General features: G+C 38.1%; 1 protein-coding gene across 2 annotated transcripts in view; it reads right to left on the reverse strand.

The window, feature by feature from the left end:
• The window catches only part of TEX11 (testis expressed 11), a 255,862-nt gene that overhangs the window by 206,017 nt on the left and 28,834 nt on the right, over positions 1-21,011 (reverse strand). Inside the window, exons 4-7 of one of the 2 annotated variants that reach the window (XM_075999567.1) lie at positions 18,755-18,834; positions 16,192-16,272; positions 15,982-16,101; positions 5,175-5,255 (exon numbers count right to left, since the gene is read on the reverse strand). Coding sequence is in view for 1 of the 2 variants with exons in the window: in XM_075999568.1 (XP_075855683.1) it covers positions 5,175-5,198 (24 nt within the window). In the remaining variant the exon portion in view is untranslated. Of the gene's footprint in view, positions 1-5,174; positions 5,256-15,981; positions 16,102-16,191; positions 16,273-18,754; positions 18,835-21,011 lie in introns of those variants that run through there. The other variant, XM_075999568.1, reaches the window with a different exon arrangement.

The following is a 21,011-nucleotide window of genomic DNA, read 5'->3' on the forward strand; positions in this document are numbered from 1 at the left end:
AGATCAAGAACAATCCAAGGATGTCAGTTTTCACCACTTCTATTCAACATAGTACTGGAAGTTCTAGTCAAAGGAATTAGACTAGAAAAAGAAACAATCGTCATTCAGATTAGAAAGAAAGAAATAAAACTATCTCTATTTGCATATAATATGATGTTTTATGTAGAAAATCCTACAGACTACACAAAAAGCCGGTTAAAACTAATAAATGAATTCAAAGTTGCAGGATACAAAACCAACATGCAAAAATCAGTTATATTTCTATACATCACCAATGAGTGATCCATGCAGAAAGTTAAGAAAACATTTATAATATCATCATGAAGAATAAATTCTTTAGGAATAAATATTTAATCATGGAGGTACAGACTTACATGCTGAAAACTACAAACCATTGCTGAAAAAACTTAAGGATGACCTAATTAAATGGAAAGATTAAATACACCCCATATTCGTGGATTGGAAGACTCAATGCTGTTAGTATGACAATATTCCCCAAAAGATATACAGATTAATTGCAATCCCTATCAAAATCCCCATGGCCTTTTTTACAGAAGTGAAAGAACCCATCTTAAAATTCCTATGGAATTTCAAGGGACTCAAAGTAGCCAAAATGAAATTGAAAAGAAGACAAAGTTGAAGATCTCACAATTCCCTCTTTCAAATGTACAGTGCTACAAAGCTACCATAATCAAAACGTTGTGGTACTAGTATACAGAATAATGGACTAGAATTGAGAGCACAGAAAATAAATCTTCGTAATATATAGCTAAATGACTTTGACAAGGCAACCAAGACCATTCCATGGGGCAGGAATGGTCTCTTCAACAAACGATGCCAGGACAACTGGATATTCACATGGGAAAAAATGAGATTGGACCCTACTTTACACCATACATAAAAATTAATTCAAATGGATCAAAGACCTGTATTTAAGAACTAAAGCAGGCCGGGTGCAGTGGCTCACGCCTGTAATCCTAGCACTCTGGGAGGCCGAGGCAGGCGGATTGCTCAAGGTCAGGAGTTCAAAACCACCCTGAGCAAGAGCGAGACCCCGTCTCTACTATAAATAGAAACAAATTAATTGGCCAACTAATATATATAGAAAAAATTAGCCGGGCATGGTGGCGCATGCCTGTAGTCCCAGCTACTTGGGAGGCTGAGGCAGGAGGATTGCTTGAGCCCAGGAGTTTGAGGTTGCTGTGAGCTAGGCTGACGCCATGGCACTCACTCTAGCCTGGGCAACAAAGCGAGACTCTGTCTCAAAAAAAAAAAAAAGAACTAAAGCTGTGAAAGTCTAAGAGGAAGCCATAGAGGAAAATCATGCACTTGGATTTGGCAAAGCTCTCTTAAAAATGACACCAAACGCATAGGCAACAAAATAAAAAGTAAGTAAATTGGACCTTATCAAAATTAATAACTTTTCTGCATCAAAGAACACTATGAACAGAGTAGAAAGAGAGGATTTCCAGTTCCAAAATGGTGGTATAGAGGCAAGCTGACTTCACCCCGCCCTCCCCCACAGAAAACCAAAAATAAATATACAGCACCAAGACCTACACCAGCAACAACCCAGAACTCAAGTACAAGGATGAGACAGTTCCCGGGGCCACAGATGGCAGAATGGACTTCCACATTCACAATGCCCATTCCCTAACTCTGCCCACATACTGGGTAAGGAAAATCTCCACCCAATTCATGGTTTTCACACTAGAAAAAGGAAAATTGAGGTGGTCAACTAGCTTCCCGACCTTAGTGGCTTTCCTAGCAGGAGACCTGTCCTTATTTTAACCCACAAGAAGTATTGTAACTACCTGAAGGGAGAAATATCTCTAAAGACAGGCAGAAACAAATGGGGGAGGTGGGACTACCATCCCCAGGCCTGGAAAACTCTGCTCTATAATTTAGCCAAAGAAGATGCCAAATCAGAATGGGTGTTCAGCAACACCATGCTGCAGGAGGTACATTCTCCAGGTTCCTAGCCATTATGGAAAACAGTATGAGGGTTCCTCAAAAAATTAAAAATAGAACTACCGTATCATCCCACCTCTGCATATATATCCAAAGGAAATAAAATCGATATCTCAAAGAGATATGTGCAATCCCAAGTTCACTGGAGCATTATTTAGAATAGTCAAGATATTGGCATTAACCTAAGTGTCCAACAAAGTACCAATGGATAAAGAAAATGTAATGTATATACACAATGGAATACTGTTCATCCTTCAAAAGAAGGAAATCCATGTGACACCATGGATGATGGATGAATCTGCAGAACAACAAGCTAAGTGAAATAAGCCAGACACAGAAAGACAAATATTATATGATCTCACTTATATGTAGATTCTGAAAAAGTTGAAGTCATAGAAGCAGAGAGTAGAATGGTGGTTGCCAGGGGCTGGGGGAGGGAATGAAGAGATGTTGGTCAAAGGGTAGAAAGTTTTAGTTAGATATTATGAATAAGTTCTGGAGTTCTGTTGTACAGCATGATGACTATAGTTAATAATAATATGTACTTGGGGGCCGGGCGCGGTGGCTCACACCTGTAATCCTTAGCACTCTGGGAGGCTGAGGAGGGCAGATTGCTCGAGGTCAGGAGTTCGAAACCAGCCTGAGCAAGAGCGAGACCCCGTCTCTACTATAAATAGAAAGAAATTAATTGGCCAACTAATATATATATAGAAAAAATGAGCCAGGCATGGTGGCACATGCCTGTAGTCCCAGCTACTTGGGAGGCTGAGGCAGCAGGATTGCTTGAGCCCGGAGTTTGAGGTTGCTGTGAGCTAGGCTGACGCCACAGCACTCACTCTAGCCTGGGCAACAAAGTGAGACTCTGTCTCAAAAATAATAATAATAATAATAATAATATGTACTTGAAAATTGCTATGAAAATAGTTTTTAAATGTTTCTCCATAAAAAAATAACAACTATGTGAGGTAATGAATATATAAATTTGTTGGATTATGATAATCTTTTCACAATGTACACATATATCAAAATATCACTTTATATACTGTAAATATATATAATTTTTGTCAATTATATATCAATAAAGCTGGACAAATGGGAAAAAATAATACAGATGGTATGGAATTAGAATGTTTCTATCTAACACAAAGAAATGATAGATGCTTGAGATGCATAACCCAATTACCCTGATTTGATAAATATATATTATATGCCTATATCAAACCATCATATGTACCCCATAAATATATACAATTATATGCCCATAATAATTAAAAATAAAAATAAATAAGAATATAGATGGTGAAAGTGGGATGAGAAATTAGATTTTCCACAGTCTCAAAGTATCACCCACAACATACTTATAAATAACAAAGAGAAAAATGCTTAAGTTTACAGTGAAAAAGCCTGGAAGACACCATCTTAATCAAGAGATCAGGCCAGGCACGATGGCTCACGCCTGTAATCCTAGCACTCTGGGAGGCCGAGGCGAGCAGATTGCTCGATGTCAGGAGTTCGAAACCAGCCTGAGCAAGAGCGAGACCCATCTCTACTATAAATAGAAACAAATTAATTGGCCAACTAATATATATAGAAAAAAATTAGCCGGGCATGGTGGCACATGCCTATAGTCCCAGCTACTTGGGAGGCTTAGGCAGGAGGATTGCTTGAGCCCAGGAGTTTGAGGTTGCTGTGAGCTAGGCTGATGCCACGGCACTCACTCTAGCCTGGGCAACAAAGCGAGACTCTGTCTCAAAAAAAAAAAAAAAAAGAAAGAGATCAAAGTTAACACTACCTATAATAGTATAAATCGATCCTTGATACCACCCAATAGGAAGACATGAAGAAAACAAAGAATCTATTCTGTGATTTTCTGGCCGCAAATTCATAACCTGGTCTAATCATGAGGAAACTTTGGATAAAGCCATATTTAAGTCACATTCTACAAAATGGCTTTAATCTTCAAAACTGGCAAAGTAATGAGCATCAAGGTAAGAATGAGGAAGTGTTCCAGATTGAAGGAGACTAGAGACTATATGTAATCCTAGATTGAATCTATTTCTATATAGGACATTATTGGAAAACATGAATGGAATCTGTGGACAAAGGGTATACAGGAGTTATTTGTGATATTCTTATAACTTTCCTATAAATATGAAATTGTTTTTAAAAATTTTAAAGCCTAGAAGAGTATTTGGCACATAATAGGCAATATATAAGTATTTACTGAATTAAGTTCTCCATTATAACACAGAATTTGGAGGAGAAAGTAAGACCAATTTCACAAGTAGGTACAACTTATGAGATACTAGCAACAGTCTCCCTAATGGCCAACTACATATATCTCTGTTATTAATTCCCTCTGTGACAGTAAAGACTGAAGTAGATAAAGGCATTGAAATAGAGGAGAAAGAATGGAAAATGAAGATAAAGTGGAAAAGCAAAAAACTATAAATTTAGGAATTTTGATGAAATCCAGTTCAGGAAGCAGGTTTTATCCTATCAAATCTCTCACACCTCCAAATCTCAATATAGAAAAATACTATGGCAGTGACATGATTAACTGCTCTCAACCTTGTCAGCAAGAAAATAAACTCATTTTTCCTTATTTTGCTGTGTAGCATGAAATATGAAGGAAATATTATCCAAATGGTTTGACAATAAAAAGGAAAGCAAAGAAATTTTAAGAAATAACCCATATCGTCCAGGCGTGGTGGCTCACACCTGTAATGTTAGCACTCTAGGAGGCTGAGGTGGGAGAATCGATTGGGCTCAGGAGTTGAAACCAGCCTGAACAACAGCGAGACCCCATCTCTACTAAAAATACAAAAATTAGCTGAGCATGGTGGCACATGCCTGTAGTCCCAGATACTCAGGACACTGAGACAGAAGGATCGCTTGAGCCCAGGAGTTTGAGGTTGCTGTGAGCTAGGCTTATGCCACACCACTTCAGCCCAGGCAACAGAGTGAGACTCTGTCTCAAAAAGGAAAAAAAGAAAAAAAATAAATAACCCATATCACTTTTTCAAGTGCCCTTTCTAGTAAAGAGCAAGGGAAGCAAAATATTACAAAAAATCAGCTAAGCAAGTAGAATTAATCTCAAATAGAATCTCCAAAAGTTTGCATGAAGTAGTAATGCTTCTTCCTGGAACTTAATATAGTATATTTTCAAACTCTTAGAGAATAAACACAGAGATTTCACTCACCATTTTAGGGAGCCTCATCAACATATCTTTACAACGCAGTACACATGTAGATGCTCTTTGAAAATCTCCTTGAGCAATTGCCTGAGAATGAGAAAAAATGTCAATCATTGGTTAAAATCAAATGACAAGGTATTTGTCTCTAAGTCAATTTTAGCATACTTTAGTGTTAAAAAGTCTTATTTTGTTTTTTAATCTTTTTAGCAATGCTGGTTGGTCAAGCTAAACATAACAGTGCATTCAAAATACAAATGCAGAGTTGATTCTGGGTGAGCAGGAGTCATTTACTTTTTCTGGAAATGCAGAAACTGGTGTACTACCTTATGTTATTGTATTATGACATTATGTCATGTTTAATAGATGCTTCTCCAACTTGAGTAGCTCTTGTGTTTTTCTCTATACTAGAGGAATTAAGTTAAACAGCCATTTTTTGTCCTAAAACAAGCTCACAATAACCTCATAATCCAAACTGCTGTGTATATCCACTATGAAAAGCAGTTCAGTGCAATCTCATCTTGAAGCCACAAGAGCTACTCTACCACTTGTTATGTGTAACCTTGAGCCTTAAGCTCTCACAGAGTCAGTTCCCTCGTCTATAAAGTGAGGAGACTTTAGAATTCCTTCAAATTCTACCATTCTGTGACTGAACACCCCCAAATGGAACATCAATCACACATTATTTAAGCACTTATAAAAGAGGATTATTTCAGCCATTTAAGCATTTAGCTGACAGACAAAGCATTTTAAAAAAACATGGACACATACAAGAAAATAATTTTATAAAGTACTACATGTACTATTTTCTTTTCCTTATGTGGTGTCAAATATTCTTGTGCTTTGAATAAGAAAAGGATTGAGAGAAGAAAAGATGAACAACATAAGATGCCAGGTTCTGTCTAGTTTTTTCCACTATCTACTTGCTGAATAGAACCCTTGAGATCTTGCTAAGTAGATATCCTCCTCTAAGGAAGGGAAAATAAATTGTTAACACAAAAGGCTCAATAAGCCAAATCTGTATCTATAAAGATTACAATATAATATTCAAATATACACAATAAATATTCTATGAATATTTGCTGATTGATTCATTATTCAATTGAGAGAAAATCTCATTATAAAAGAGAAATGCTGAGTGACAAATCCCATATCAGAGGATGCTGCTTTCTGTTCTCATAATGTATAAAACAACACAAGACTTCAATGCTCAGAAACTCCATAAAGTGTCTATCATTACTCAGATTGTAGCTTAGAGAAATCAAAGCTCTAATAATTCAAGCTTGTTTTGAAAATTTATTCATCTTCTTGTGGCCAGAAATCAATATTTCAAACCCAAAAGAAAGAGAATTCAAGCAAAAGAAGTCTTAAAAAGGGGGCAGCATGATACAGTGCTGTAGCAACCTCTGATCAGCATTAGACTTACCAGTGGAGCTTTAGGAAATCATATGCCCACCTCCCACCATGTGGAGATTGTGATTCATTAGGTATGGGATGATGCCCTTCTTATACTGATGTAGTAAAAAGAATATGCACTTTGGATTCCCAGTTTTTCCACTGCTTTGCTTGGTGAAATTAGGCAAGTCACAACCTCTTTGGGCCTCAATTTTCTTAACTGTAAAATAGGGATGGTAATGTCTACCACATAGGATTGATCTTATGAGGATCAAATAAGATCACCGACATGAAAGCATTCCATAAACTATAAGTCAGTATACAAAAATGTGAACATTTTTAGAATTCAAAACTACTATCAGTGCTAAGAATTGGTTTGTTTTTTATTTTTTTTGAGACAGAGTCTCACTTTGTTGCCCAGGCTAGAGTGAGTGCCGTGGTGTTAGCCTAGCTCACAGCAACCTCAAATTCCCAGGCTCAAGCGATCCTCCTGCCTCAGCCTCCCAAGTAGCTGGGACTACAGGCATGTGCCACCATACCCGGCTAATTTTTTTCTATATATTTTTAGTTGGTCAATTAATTTCTTTCTATTTATAGTAGAGACGGGGTCTCACTCTTGCTCAGGCTGGTCTCAAACTCCTGACGTCGAGCAATCTGCCCACCTCAGCCTCCCAGAGAGCTAGGATTACAGGCATGAGCCACCGCACCCAGCCCTATCAGTGCCAAGAATTGTAATAAAGGTACTTATTTGTTCCTATGTGGTACTTCCTATTGCTGGTGAAGAAAAGAAAAGCTCTCTGAAATCATATCCTAGCAGATCTATAAAGTATTGTAACTTACACTGATGCATTAGGGAACCTTAGGTTTGCTCTTCCTTAGAAGAGAGAACAAAAGCTCCAAGGTTAGATCTAAACTGCTGCTCACCAACAATGAATTATGGCCATTATATAAGAAGTTAAATGCTAAATTGACCATCAAATAATATGCTCCTAAGTGATGATGACAACACAATCCATCCAAAGACAGTAAACTACACCAAATGGATCCACTACAAATTTATGTTTATTTCAACCAAACCCAGCCAGGCACGGGGGCTCACGCCTGTAATCCTAGCACTCTGGGAGGCCGCGGCGGGCGGATTGCTCGAGGTCAGGAGTTTGAAACCAGCCTGAGCAAGAGCGAGACCCAGTCTCTACTAAAAATAGAAAGAAAATTAATTGGCCAACTAAAATATATAGAAAAAATTAGCCGGGCATGGTGGTGCATGCCTGTAGTCCCAGCTACTCAGGAGGCTGAGGCAGGAGGATTGCTTGAGCCCAGGAGTTTGAGGTTGCTGTAAGCTAGGCTGACGCCACCACACTCTGGCTCAGGCAACAGAGCCAGAGTCTGTCTCAAAAAAATAAAATAAAATAAAATAAAATAAAATAAAATAAAATAAAATAAAATAAAATAAAATAAAATAAAATAAAATAAAATATCTGTGTCCCTTTCCTTCCCAGAAAAATTCACAGTCTTCTTAATTATCACAGCATTGTTAACTACTCATCGTTCATTTTACTGTGGAGCCTCATATTTCTTTTAAAGCAATTACCTTGTTGTAATGCATCTATTTACATATCTGTATGTCCTACAAAACTTGTCTTAAGGTCCTATAAGAGATGTAACACATATTAATGTTATCAATCTTTTTATCTCTAGTACACAGATCATTGACTCATATGGAAGGCACTAAAGAAATGTTCAGCCCTCTATATATGCATTTTATCAGATTAATTTCATCTCCTTCTAGTCTGTAACCCATCAATTGACCCCCCTCCTCTTTATCCAAATCCTCCAATCTTCTCCCTGGCTTTTTAAATTCTATCTATAATAAGTTCATATATATACTCTATTTTGCAAAAAACCTTCCCTTGACCATGCTACTCTTAGGAGCTACAATCCAATGTTTCTTCTTCTTCTCATTGGCAAACATTCTGACATACTGTGCTATACTAATTGTTCTCAAATTTAAGCAGGCAACAGAATCATCTGGAAAATTTGTTAGAATGAAGATTATTGGGCCCTATGCCCCAAATTTCTGATTCATCAGGTCTAAGGTGGTACCCTAAAATTTGCATTTCTAACAGGTGCCCAGGTGATATTGATGCTACTGGTCCAGGGACCACACTTTGAGAATCACAGCTGTAGACCAATCTTATACCAATGGCTCTAAATCTTCTTGGTTTCAGGAGCCTTATATCTCTTAGAAATTATTAATGACTCAAAAGATTTTAATTATCTAGGTTATAGTTATCAATGTTTGCCATATTAAAAATTAAAACAAAAATGTAAATATTCATTCATTTTAAAATAACAATAAGTCCATTGTATGTTAACATAAATATTTTTATGAAAACTAAATTTCCAAAAATAAAAATATTTAGTGAAAAGAGTACCATTGTATTATATCTTTACAAATCTACTTAATGTTTGGCTTTATAGAACATCTAGATTCTCATAACTGCTTCTGCATTATAGCTTTTGTAATGGTTTGGGTTGAACTATATGAAGAAACTCCAGTTTCACACATATATGTAGTTAGAGAATAGTCTTTTCAGGCAATTGTGGGTATTCTTATTTGATATAACACCTAAACTCAGCAAGTGATAGTTTCTTTCTTTTTTTTTTTTTTTTTTTGAGACACAGTCTCACTCTTGCCTGGGCTAGAGTGCTACAGCATCAGCCTAGCTCACAGCAACCTCAAACTCCTGGCTCAAATGATCCTCCTGCCTTAGCCTCCCAGGTAGCTGGGACTACAGGCATGGGCCACCACGCCCAGCTAATTTTTTTGTATATATTTTTAGTTGGCCAATTAATTTCTTTCTATTTTTAGTAGAGATGGGGTCTAACTCTTGCTCAGGCTGGTTTCGAACTCCTGACCTCAAGCAATCCGCCCGCCTCGGCCTCCCAGAGTGCTAGGATTACAGGCGTGAGCCACTGCACCCGGCCAAGTGATAGTTTCTTAAAGGTTAGTTGCAATGTGAATTTTTTTTTTTTTTTTTTTTTTTTTTGAGACAGAGTCTCACTTTTGTTGCCCAGGCTAGAGTGAGTGCCATGGCGTCAGCCTAGCTCACAGCAACCTCAAACTCCTGGGCTCAAGGGATCCTCCTGCCTCAGCCTCCCGAGTAGCTGGGACTACAGGCATGCACCACCATGCCCGGCTAATTTTTTTTTGTATATATACTTTTAGTTGGTCAATTAATTTCTTATTTTTAGTAGAGACGGGGTCTCGCTCAGGCTGGTTTCGAACTCCTGACCTCGAGCAATCCGCCCGCCTCAGCCTCCCAGAGTGCTAGGATTACAGGCGTGAGCCACCGCGCCCGGCCGCAATGTGAATTTTGAAACCATATCAATAAATGTTTCAAACTCTATTTACATTAAAACCCATGGGTCTATCCTACACTTTGAATGGATCTTCTAACCATGTATGATTTTGTAAAAATATGAATCAGTAATTTAGAAAATATACACTAAGTTATGCAGATATGCACATAGGTTGACATATTCCATCATAACATATCAAAAAAATCACATTCGGCCGGGCGCGGTGGCTCACGCCTGTAATCCTAGCTCTCTGGGAGGCCGAGGCGGGCGGATTGCTCGAGGTCGGGAGTTCAAAACCAGCCTGAGCAAGAGCGAGACCCCGTCTCTACTATAAATAGAAAGAAACTAATTGGCCAACTAATATATATAGAAAAAAAAAAAAAATTAGCCGGGCATGGTGGCGCATGCCTGTAGTCCCAGCTACTTGGGAGGCTGAGACAGAAGGATCGCTTGAGCCCAGGAGTCTGAGGTTGCTGTGAGCTAGGCTGACACCACGGCACTCACTCTAGCCTAGGCAACAAAGTGAGACTCTGTCTCAAAAAAAAAAAAAAAAAATCACATTCATCCTCACCACTCTTATTCAACATACTGTTGAAAGTCCTAGCAAGCATAACAAGTCTAGGAAAGGAAATAAATGGCATTGAAGGAGCTCAGGAAATTTCACCACAAAATATGACTCCTTGGTATATAAAGAGTATTTTTAATTACAGAACTTTATAGATCAACAGACCCTTGGAAGGGGCCTTCTCTGTATCTGCATAACAAGGTGGACCCATCAAAAGAACAATAGATTTCCCTTCTCCCTGTTATCTCACTCTATTACAGGCAAGAAAATGAAGCATGCAACCAAATGTGGTTCAAATCATTTTAAATATAATATCTGTCTCGTTTACAAGTCAATCTGATTCCCCCATCCATTCACCCTCCCTAGCAACCATTTATTGCCCCTAAACAGAATTACCTAAATTCCTCATCTTTCCCCTCCCCTCTAAAAGGCTGGCATAAAAATATCTGAACTTCATTGGGATATTGGGTAATTACTCTGTGATTCTCCCCATGTGCACGGTACATAAATCTCTTCCTTTTATTAATCTGCCTTAATTGTGAGTTGATCAAAAAAAAAAAATTGTGAGTTGATCTTTCAGCGAACTTTTGGGGTAAGGGAAGTTTTCTCTCACCCCCACAGTTACCAGCCTGGGCAACGTAGTGAGTCCTCGTTTCTACAAAAAATTAGCCAGTATGGTGGCGCATGCCTGTAGTCCCAGCTACTTGGGAGACTGAGGCAGGAGGATCACATCAACCCAGAAGTTTGAAGCTACAGTGAGCTATGATCATACCACTACACTCCAGCCTGGGTGACAGAGCAAGACCCTGTCTCTAAAAAAAAGAAAAACTGGCATTCTTTTTAAAACAAGTGTATAGTGGTGAAGAATACAAGAACTACTAATGAAGTGTATGCTGTGCCACTGTCTTGATTCACATCCAAGTGACAGCAGTTTTATCCATCATTGCTTTTGCACCACTGGTGCAAATGCTTCAATAGCAAAAAAAAAAAAAAGGCAAATAATGTTTTGCAATTATTATGAAAATAGTTTTGACTTCTCATAACCCCCCATTCTGATTTCTCCATTGCTTCACCACCTACTCAGTCCTTAAACACCTATAGTCTGTCTTTAATCTTTACCTTACTACTGAAACTGCATTCTATAGTCACTATCAAATTCCTAAATGCCAGATACAATAACTTTTAGTCTGATCTCATTTTCCTTACTTCTCTGAAGCACTGGCACTGTGCCTATGATCATCCCTTTCTCCTCGAAGTTTTCTTCTCTTCTTACACATGACCCACTGCTCTAGTCCTCTTTCATCTCTGATGCCTTTTATCCTTTTTGTTTGCTCTACTTTTGACTATACCCTCCCACTTCCCAACAACATGTAAATATTTATGGAATGAACAGGTTTTCTTATTATTCTCCCTTTCCTGCCTCCAAAGATTGAGTGGTTCAAGTCCTCATTGAGTATAAATGCTTGCTTCCCTTATAATGTCTCCTCTATTTGTCCCTTCTTTCCCATCCTCATTGCTAATACTATAGTCCAGGCTCTCATCAGTTCATGCCTACCCTATACCTCCATTCTGTTTACTTTTCAATCCACTCGAAGAATGATTGTCAGATTACTCTTTGCTTGGTGTCACCTTACCTCTTCCCAATCACCTTCAACCACCCCACTGCCTTTAGAAAAATATAAAAAAAATGTTTTTTCAAAGAGATATGTTTTGGGTTTCTCAACCTGGCCCAACTTATTTTTCCAAACTTAGCCCTTGTGCAATATTTTACTTCAGATAAACTGGTTACTCGATGTGTCTTAAACATGACATGCACATTTCTGCCTATATGACTTTGCTCATGCTTAAGCCTTTGCTCTGCCTAGAATATTCTGTGCCCTCTTCCCTACTTTATTCAATCTATTTCTTCCTTCAAAGTTCAAATCATGCTCTAAATCCTTTGTGTATCTTCCCCTACCAACAGGGTCCACAATAATCTCTCCCTTTTCTACACTCTTATAGCATTTGCTTATATCAGTGTTCCTCAATCTTTCACATCTTACAAACTACTTATCACTTTTTTGTTGGGAGAGGAGGCAAAGAGGTCAGGGAGGGATAATAGTAGGAGATCAGATACATTTGTACTACATACATTAACATAATATCTATATTATATGTGCTAGGTACCATGCTAGAAGCTGACAATGCAAGAATTAATTTTTTACATTACTACTTTTTTAACTAGTAGGAAACATAGTGGACTAGGGCAGTTGGTATAATACAGAAAGCTGGTTTTCCACTTAGTTTGTCTCTAGGATACCCTCCATCACAGTCTTTATAGATAAGCTCATGGCTCCTACTTCAGTGTGACCCTGTCAGCTTCTACAAATGCTCTTACCCTAAATGGGGGAGGGAACACAAGTACAACATATGACCCTTGCATCTGCAAATGATGCAGACAACAGAAAGATCCACTGCCACTAACCAAGGGAAATGGGGAATTAGGAGAAACACCAAGATCTAGTTGTTTCTATAATGCTAAAAGATTACAGATGGATAATCTGTGTTACAAATATAAACAGAAGAGCATCCATCACCTTGTCAGTGAATACAGAGATTGATGAAAAGTAAATTTTTAATAATTGTCAAATGAAGGACATGTGACCACTGCTGGGGATCAGAAAACAGTACCCCAAAATGAAGGCCTCAGAAGCAAATGTTTTTCTCTGGCCTTCCCTGTCCTCTTTTCTCTCAGTCCCATTCTCCCTTGAGGCCAGCCATAGGAGCTAGAATCCCTCTTCCCCAAGGCAGGTCAGAGAAATCAGAACCCCCTTTCCCAATAGCCAGCCATTAAACCTAAAATTATTCTGTGTAAAAACTGACCATAAAGAAATTATCTGACCTACTTTGTTTTATTGTAGGTCATAAGACCCCCTTTCCATAGAGGGCCCTGCCTTACACCCAGAAGGAGGGAATGTATGCTCAGAGAAGCCAAGAAGAATCTAGACAGACAGGCCTTGCTGGGGTCCCTCCTGCCCCCTAAAGCTTTGCCACCCTCCATTAGCATTAGATCATGCCCTTTTTATCCAATCATACTTCTACATGGTTGTCCATATTTTGTTGAACCTAAACATAAAAATGGACAGTTTCTCCTGTATCTTTAGGTCTTCATTCTGAAGGTTCCCATGTATATACATTATATAAATTTGTATGCCTTTTCTCACATTAATCAATTTGCTTCATGTCAGCGATTTTTCAGCACATACATACCACCTTAGACAAAGTCTGTGTCCCACCTACTCTATGCCACTCATTGGCACTTAATATTTTCCTTTTTCCATTTTAAAAAATGTATTCACAGTCTATCTCCCAAACTAGCTTATAATTTTTCTTTATGTGATCATATTTTATATCTTTACTCATATATAGCACTAAACACTGCAGGTAGATCATGTATCTGCACAACCCTTATGGTACCTAATTTTTTCTACCTTATATATGCATCCTTTATCTCACCAACTAAACTATAATCTTCTCGAAGATAGGATATGTGATCATTTGCATTCCCCCACAAAGCCTAGCATAGTACTATTAATAGAAAATAGTTATTGTCTGTTGAATAATTTAATAAATAATAAATAAAGCAACTATCTAACTGGTTTAATGGTAAGTGCCTAGAGAAAGATAAGACCTATATAGATCTCTGAGAAATATCTCAGGAGCTCTATTGGGACAGAGAAAATCCATTAGCAAATACCACTGTTAACAGTGGTTTTTAAAGATGTCAAGCAAATATCAATAAAACCCATAGGCCCTAATCATGAGAATTTCTTATAGATGAAAAATCAACTTGCAGCGAAAAAATTAGCCTTCATTCCAATTTTTGTAGATGTTACAAAAGTCAAGAATTATATAGTTCTCATTATTGATCATAACTACTAATACTTTCAGCCAGTTAAAGAAGATACCATTTACATATCAACATTCACAATACTGAAGAAATGGTACAAAACTTTCTGTAATCATATAATCTTGGCATTAGGAAGGGACTTAAGAGTCATAGTAGTCTAATTTTCTACCTAAGAAAGTAGTCCTCTCAGTAATACATAATTTTTAGGATGTTCACACCTTTGCTTACAGTCTTCCAGTAACAACAGACTTATGATCATGCAAGAAAGCTGTTCCATTATAAGCTTACTATCACTGATAAAAGATTACTCTTTATGTTGAGCCAAAATCTGTCTTCCCATAATTTCTACTCATTGGTCTGTATTCCATCCTGTGAAGTTTATTTCCTCTTTAACATGATAATCCTTAAAATATTCAAAGAGAGCTATTATTCCTACTGTCTTCTTTTTTCCAGGTAGACATCACTATATTCTCCAAATACTGAAAATGTGAATTAACTAGTATAGAATGCCTACCTAGATCTGGAAACTACATATCTATTAATATAGCCTAATATTGCACTAGCTTTTTTTTTTTTTTCCCCTGAGACAGAGTATCACTCTGTTGGCCTGGACTAGAGTGCCGTGGCATCAGCCTAGCTCACAGCAACCTCAAACTCCTGGGCTCGGCCAGGCACGGTAATCCTAGCACTCTGGGAGGCCGAGGCGGGTGGATTGCTCAAGGTCAGGAGTTCGAAACCAGCCTGAGCAAGAGCGAGACCCCGTCTCTACCATAAATAGAAAGAAATTAATTGACCAACTAAAAATATATAGAAAAAAATTAGCTGGGCATGGTGGCGCATGCCTGTAGTCCCAGCTACTCGGGAGGCTGAGGCAGCAGGATCGCTTGAGCCCAGGAGTTTGAGGTTGCCGTGAGCTAGGCTGATGCCACAGCACTCACTCTAGCCTGTGCAACAAAGCGAGACTCTGTCTCAAAAAAAAAACTCCTGGGCTCAAGCGATCCTCCTGCCTCAGCCTCCCAGAGTGCTAGGATTATAGGCAGGAGCCACCTCGCCTGGACTATATACTGTAAGATTTTTTAAAGCAAAAATTCATCACAGTTTACATTTTGGCAACTGAAAATGCACACCTAACTGCATGATAACAAAAGGAAGAAACCTACAAGATAAACAGAAGTAAAGCACAATTTTAAACACCATGATAGCAGCAGATTTTTAGAAAACATCAACAAGCAACTCAGTACAATTGCAATGAGAAGGCTCTTTTCCTGCAAATATTTTAGGCAGACTGTGAATATTAGAGAGAGCCACAAACAGAGACAGGTGTTTCAAGTAGAGGCTCCTGACATAAATAAATTACGGATATTACATGCAGTGGTTGAAAATGTTTAGCTAAATATCAGTCTTTTCACCCTCGTCTACCTCCACACAGATTCTAATCACCATTAGTAATGTCACCTTCAGATATGACAGAGATAAAAAAGGCAAATTAATATCCTATAAAAGGCCAGGGACACATGACTTTCTTCTAATAGGTTACATCTCATCACTTTTGCATTTACATATACAACATGCCTTGCTAGAAGGCTCTGGTGCTTTATACTTACTGACTCTGCTTGGTAAGAAAGCACTTTGAAGAGGTCTTTTTCAATAGCAATCTTCTGCATGGTTAAGTGGGCCTCACTGGAGCTCTTCTGCATTAATATGACATATAATTGTTCCACACTCTGGAAAATAAAACCACAATACAATGTAATAATGAGAATAACCACAGATGTTACTAATAATTACCATAGCTAAAAATCATGGGAACTTACAGCCATGGCAGCTTGAAAAAATTCATCAGCAATCAGAGCATTTCCAACATTCACCCACCCTTTTCCTGTTTTCATATTCATCTAGAATAAGAGAGAAATTATAAAATAATGTTTAAAAATTCACACCTCCCCCAAATTGGTTGGGGGTATTGAAGAAAATATTTAATCCTCTATTCATATTCAGTAGCATAGTTCACAAAAAAACAAAAACCAACAGTCAGCATTTAGTAGAGTTCTGTGTTCTGCTTTGAACTGCATAATTTAAGAAAAATGGTCTTAAGAAAAGCAATAATAACCAAAAAATTAATTGACTTGAAAACAAATCTTCTGAGGAAATATTAAAAGAAAACATTAGGATAATTTAGATAGGAAGAGATAGTACTGAAAACTTAATGTTTCACATATTTGAAGAAAGTTATAGGATAAGCATTAAACTATAAGTCAACACACTTGGGTTTAGTTTTTAATTCTATCTCTAATAAAACTTTCATTAATCCAACAAGTGTTTTTATTTATTTATTTATTTGTTTAGAGACAGAGTCTCACTCTGTTGCCCACGCTAGAGTGCTGTGGTGTCAGCCTAGCTCACAGCAACCTCAAACTCCTGGGCTCAAGCAATCCTCCTGCCTCAGCCTCCTGAGTAGCTGGGACTACATGCACATGCCACCATGCCCGGCTAATTTTTTTCTATATATATTTTTAGTTGTCCGGCTAATTTTTACTATTTTTAGTAGAGACGGGGTCTGGCTCTTGCTCAAGCTGGTCTCAAACTCCTGGCCTCAAGTGATCCTCCCACCTCAGCCTCCCAGAGTGCTAGGATTATAGGCATGAGCCACCGCACCCGGCCCAACAAGTGTTTATTAAATATCCTTTACATGCCCGGTACCCAGAAGGAGCTCACAGTATTGTAACTGATAAATATCTAAATAGATTATTGATATGTAATATGCACAAGTGCTATAAAAGCAAACAAGGACTGAATAAAAACCAAGAACTGAGTATGCAGTATATCTACCCCTTCTACCATAAACCCCTAGATATAAATAATACATAGAAACAAGAGAAAATATATACAGTACATATCTTTTTCTTATTCAATAAGAGACCTGAAAAATGAGGCTTTTTCAATGGACCTGAAATTATGAAGAACCTCTGAAAAACAAACAGCAAATGGGATGAGGAGAAACCCACATCACAACATGTACAAAAATGCAAAATGTGGAAACAATAGAACAAAATTATAAAAGTATCAGGCACTTGGCCTCCCAAAAAATGGTTACCTTTCCCCCTTTTATCCATAAAGGAACAGTGAATACAATTACTTGGGCTAGAGAGAAGTAGAGTTTCAGGTAGCTAACAACACATGTCAATGCAAAATATCCATTCTCAAAAAGGAGTGCAAGATGTGGTAAAAAGAAAAGAAAAGGAAAACAAATGCAAAATATCCAGTCCTACCATTCCATCAGTCACCAGTTATAGTACATAATGTGACACAGTATTCACAAAAGACACTCAAAGAATTTCAAATGAAATATGAGCAAGAATTATCAAACTATTGAGGAAAACCAGTACCATGAAAGGACATCACACTCAACAAGCAGAAGAATACCTGAAAAAATAGAATTAAGAGAACTAGCAGATAAAGACAAATATAACTATTATCCACAGAGTTAAATAATTGTCACAATCAATAACATGCTCAAGGCTGGCCATGGTGGCTCACACCTGTAATCCTAGCATTTTGGGAGGCTGAGGTGGGAGGATCACTTGAGGCCAGGAGTTCAAGGCAAGCCTGAGCAAGAGCGAGACCCCATCTCTACCAAAAATAGAAAAATTAACCTGGCATGGTGGTACACACCTGTAGTCCCAGCTACTCACAAGGCTGAGGCAGGAGAGTCGCTTGAGCCTAGGAGTTTGAGGTTGCAGTGAGCTAGATCGCACCACTGCACTCTAGCCAAGGCAACAGAACATCATTCTGTCTCAAAAAAACTCTAGCAAAAAATAATTCATGAATCCAGAATTTTTTGGGGGGGACAGAGTCTCGCTCTTTGCCTGGGTTAGAGTGCCATGGCATCAGCCTAGCTCACAGCAACCTCAAACTCTTGGGCTCAAGCGATCCTCCTGCCTCAGCCTCCCGAGTAGCTGGGACTACACGCATGCGCCACCATGCCCGGCTAATTTTTTCTATGTATTTTTAGTTGGCCAATTAATTTCTTTCTATTTTTTTTAGTAGAGACAGGATCTCCCTCTTGCTCAGGCTGATTTAGAACTTCTTGCTCAGGCTGATTTCGAACATTGAGCAATCCTCCCACTTCGGCCTCCCAGAGTGCTAGGATTATAGGCGTGAGCCACCACACCCAGCCAATCCAGAATTTTAAGTTCAGTATTTAGTTCATTGAATCATTATAATAACTATAGTATTGTGGAGACCTTTAACTTCAGTAGATATACCAATCATAAAAGGAACATGGATAGCATGAGAGCATTCAACTCCCTTCCAGTTTTACACTAACTTCAGTCATTTTCATAGCAGTAACAACTATCTCATTGTATCAGCACTTACCAAAATCTGTCTTCGAATAGCTTCTTCTGAAGCAACTGAGCCTTCATACATACACACCAATTTGCAAGCAACGTGACATACTGCAAAACAGTAATTAGACAACCATAAACACAGAACATTCATTCTGCTTTTATGTACACCTATAAAGAGAAAGGATGATTAGAGGAAAGCCAGTTTTGTTGTTATTAAAAATAAGAATTTTAAAGGCCTTTCAAAAAAAAATCAATTTTCAAAAGTAAATGACCTGAAACTTATTAAATGAATCATTTGCTTACTGCTCTAGAGACATATTTAATTCTCAATTTTTAATTTCTTCAGGTCTTTTTTTTTTTTTGTCCAATTAACTTCTTTCTATTTTTGGTAGAGATGGGGTCTTGCTCTTGTTCAGGCTGGTCTCAAACTCCAGAGCTCAAACAATCCACCCCCCTCAGTCTCCCAGGGTGCTAGTATTACAGGCGTGAGCCACCGCGCCCGTGTCTTCAGGTCTTAAATCCCATAGACTCACTCATTCCCCATGATGTTCTTGTATGCACCATGCTGGCAGAAGAATAATTCTAAGTAGAATTGAAACCTGGCCAGGCGTAGTGGCTCATGCCTGTAATCCTAGCACTCTGGGAGGCTGAGGCGGGTGGATTACTCAAGGTCAGGAGTTTGAGACCAGTCTGAGCAAGAGCGAGACCCCGTCTCCACTAAAAATAGAAAGAAATTAATTGGCCAACTAAAAATATATAAAAAAAATTAGCCGGGCATGGTGATGCATGCCTGTAGTCCCAGCTACTAGGGAGGCTGAGGCAGGAGGATTGCTTGAGCCCCGGAGTTTGAGGTTGCTGTGAGCTAGGCTGATGCCACGGCACTCACTCTAGCCTGGGCAACACAGTGAGACTCTGTCTCAAAAAAAAAAAAAAAAAATTGAAACCTAAAGCTATTTAACATCTGACAAAAATCTCTGGACATCGGAATAGTTTTAGATTTCTCTCCTAAAATGCGAAACTTTCCAAATATACTCTTTTCTACAGATAACATTTCTTAGAGTATAATTTAGAAAATATAGGCCGGGCGCGTGGCTCACACCTGTAATCCTAGCTCTCTGGGAGGCTGAGGCAGGCGGATTGCTCGAGGTCAGGAGTTCGAAACCAGCCTGAGCAAGAGCGAGACCCCATCTCTACTACAAATAAAAATAAATTAATTGGCCAACTAATATATATAGAAAAAATTAGCCGGGCATGGTGGCGCATGCCTGTAGTCCCAGCTACTCGGGAGGCTGAGGCAGGAGGATCGCTTGAGCCCAGGAGTTTGAGGTTGCTGTGAGCTAGGCTGATGCCACGGCACTCACTGTAGCATGGGCAAAAAAGCGAGATTCTGTCTCAAAAAAAAAAAAAAGAAAAGAAAAGAAAATGTAGACATCTTCATTATATAGTTAATTTTCCCTAAAAATAGGGAAGTTCAAATAACTATAATCTCTTTATTTCTAGTTTCTTTCATCATAAAACATATCCAAGTTTTTAAAAAATATCTTCACAAATAACTGAACTAGTCACCTTTATGTTAGATCTCAACAGCCATTCTACCTATGTTAATGCCATTTCTAATTAATAGTCCATTGAAAAGAGAAGATTTGCCCAGCTGAAATTACAGAGTAATTGAAGTGGCCAGATTTTTATTGCTTATCATGAAATATAAAATCTAATCATCACTTAAGAAAGTTAATTTATTCTGAAAGAAAACTTTTGGTAACATAATTTCTAATCATATATTTAAATTGACTTGAATTTCCAGTTTTGAAAATTTTTTAAGTGTTTCCTTTTTTTTTACAAAGTTTACTAATCCTTCAGTATTTTCAAGGACCCTAACCTCTCAATTATTTCCCCTCTCTAAAGGTATCTTGAGTACCTCCTTCTCAATTTAGTCCATCCTCTCTTTCAAACATACTCACCTCCCCCACCTTGAAAAAAAATCAACTGACCCCATTGTGCTTCAAGCTTGCATCTCATTTCTCCTCTTCCTTTCATTGCCAAACTTCTTGAATTGAATAGTCTACTATCTATATTTTCTTGCTACTCATTCATCTCCTTAAGCCCCTGCAATCTGTTTTATATCCTTACCACTTTACTAAAACTGTACTTCCAAAGATTATCCCCTCCCTGACTTCCCAGCAACATTTCACAATGATCATAACCTTTTTGAAAAATATTACTTCCTTGGCATGAACTATCCTGGTTCAGAATTGAACAGTGTCCCTCTGTAGGAAATATCTTAG

Source organism: Microcebus murinus, chromosome X (assembly GCF_040939455.1).
Source record: "Microcebus murinus isolate Inina chromosome X, M.murinus_Inina_mat1.0, whole genome shotgun sequence".
NCBI lineage: Eukaryota > Metazoa > Chordata > Mammalia > Primates > Cheirogaleidae > Microcebus > Microcebus murinus.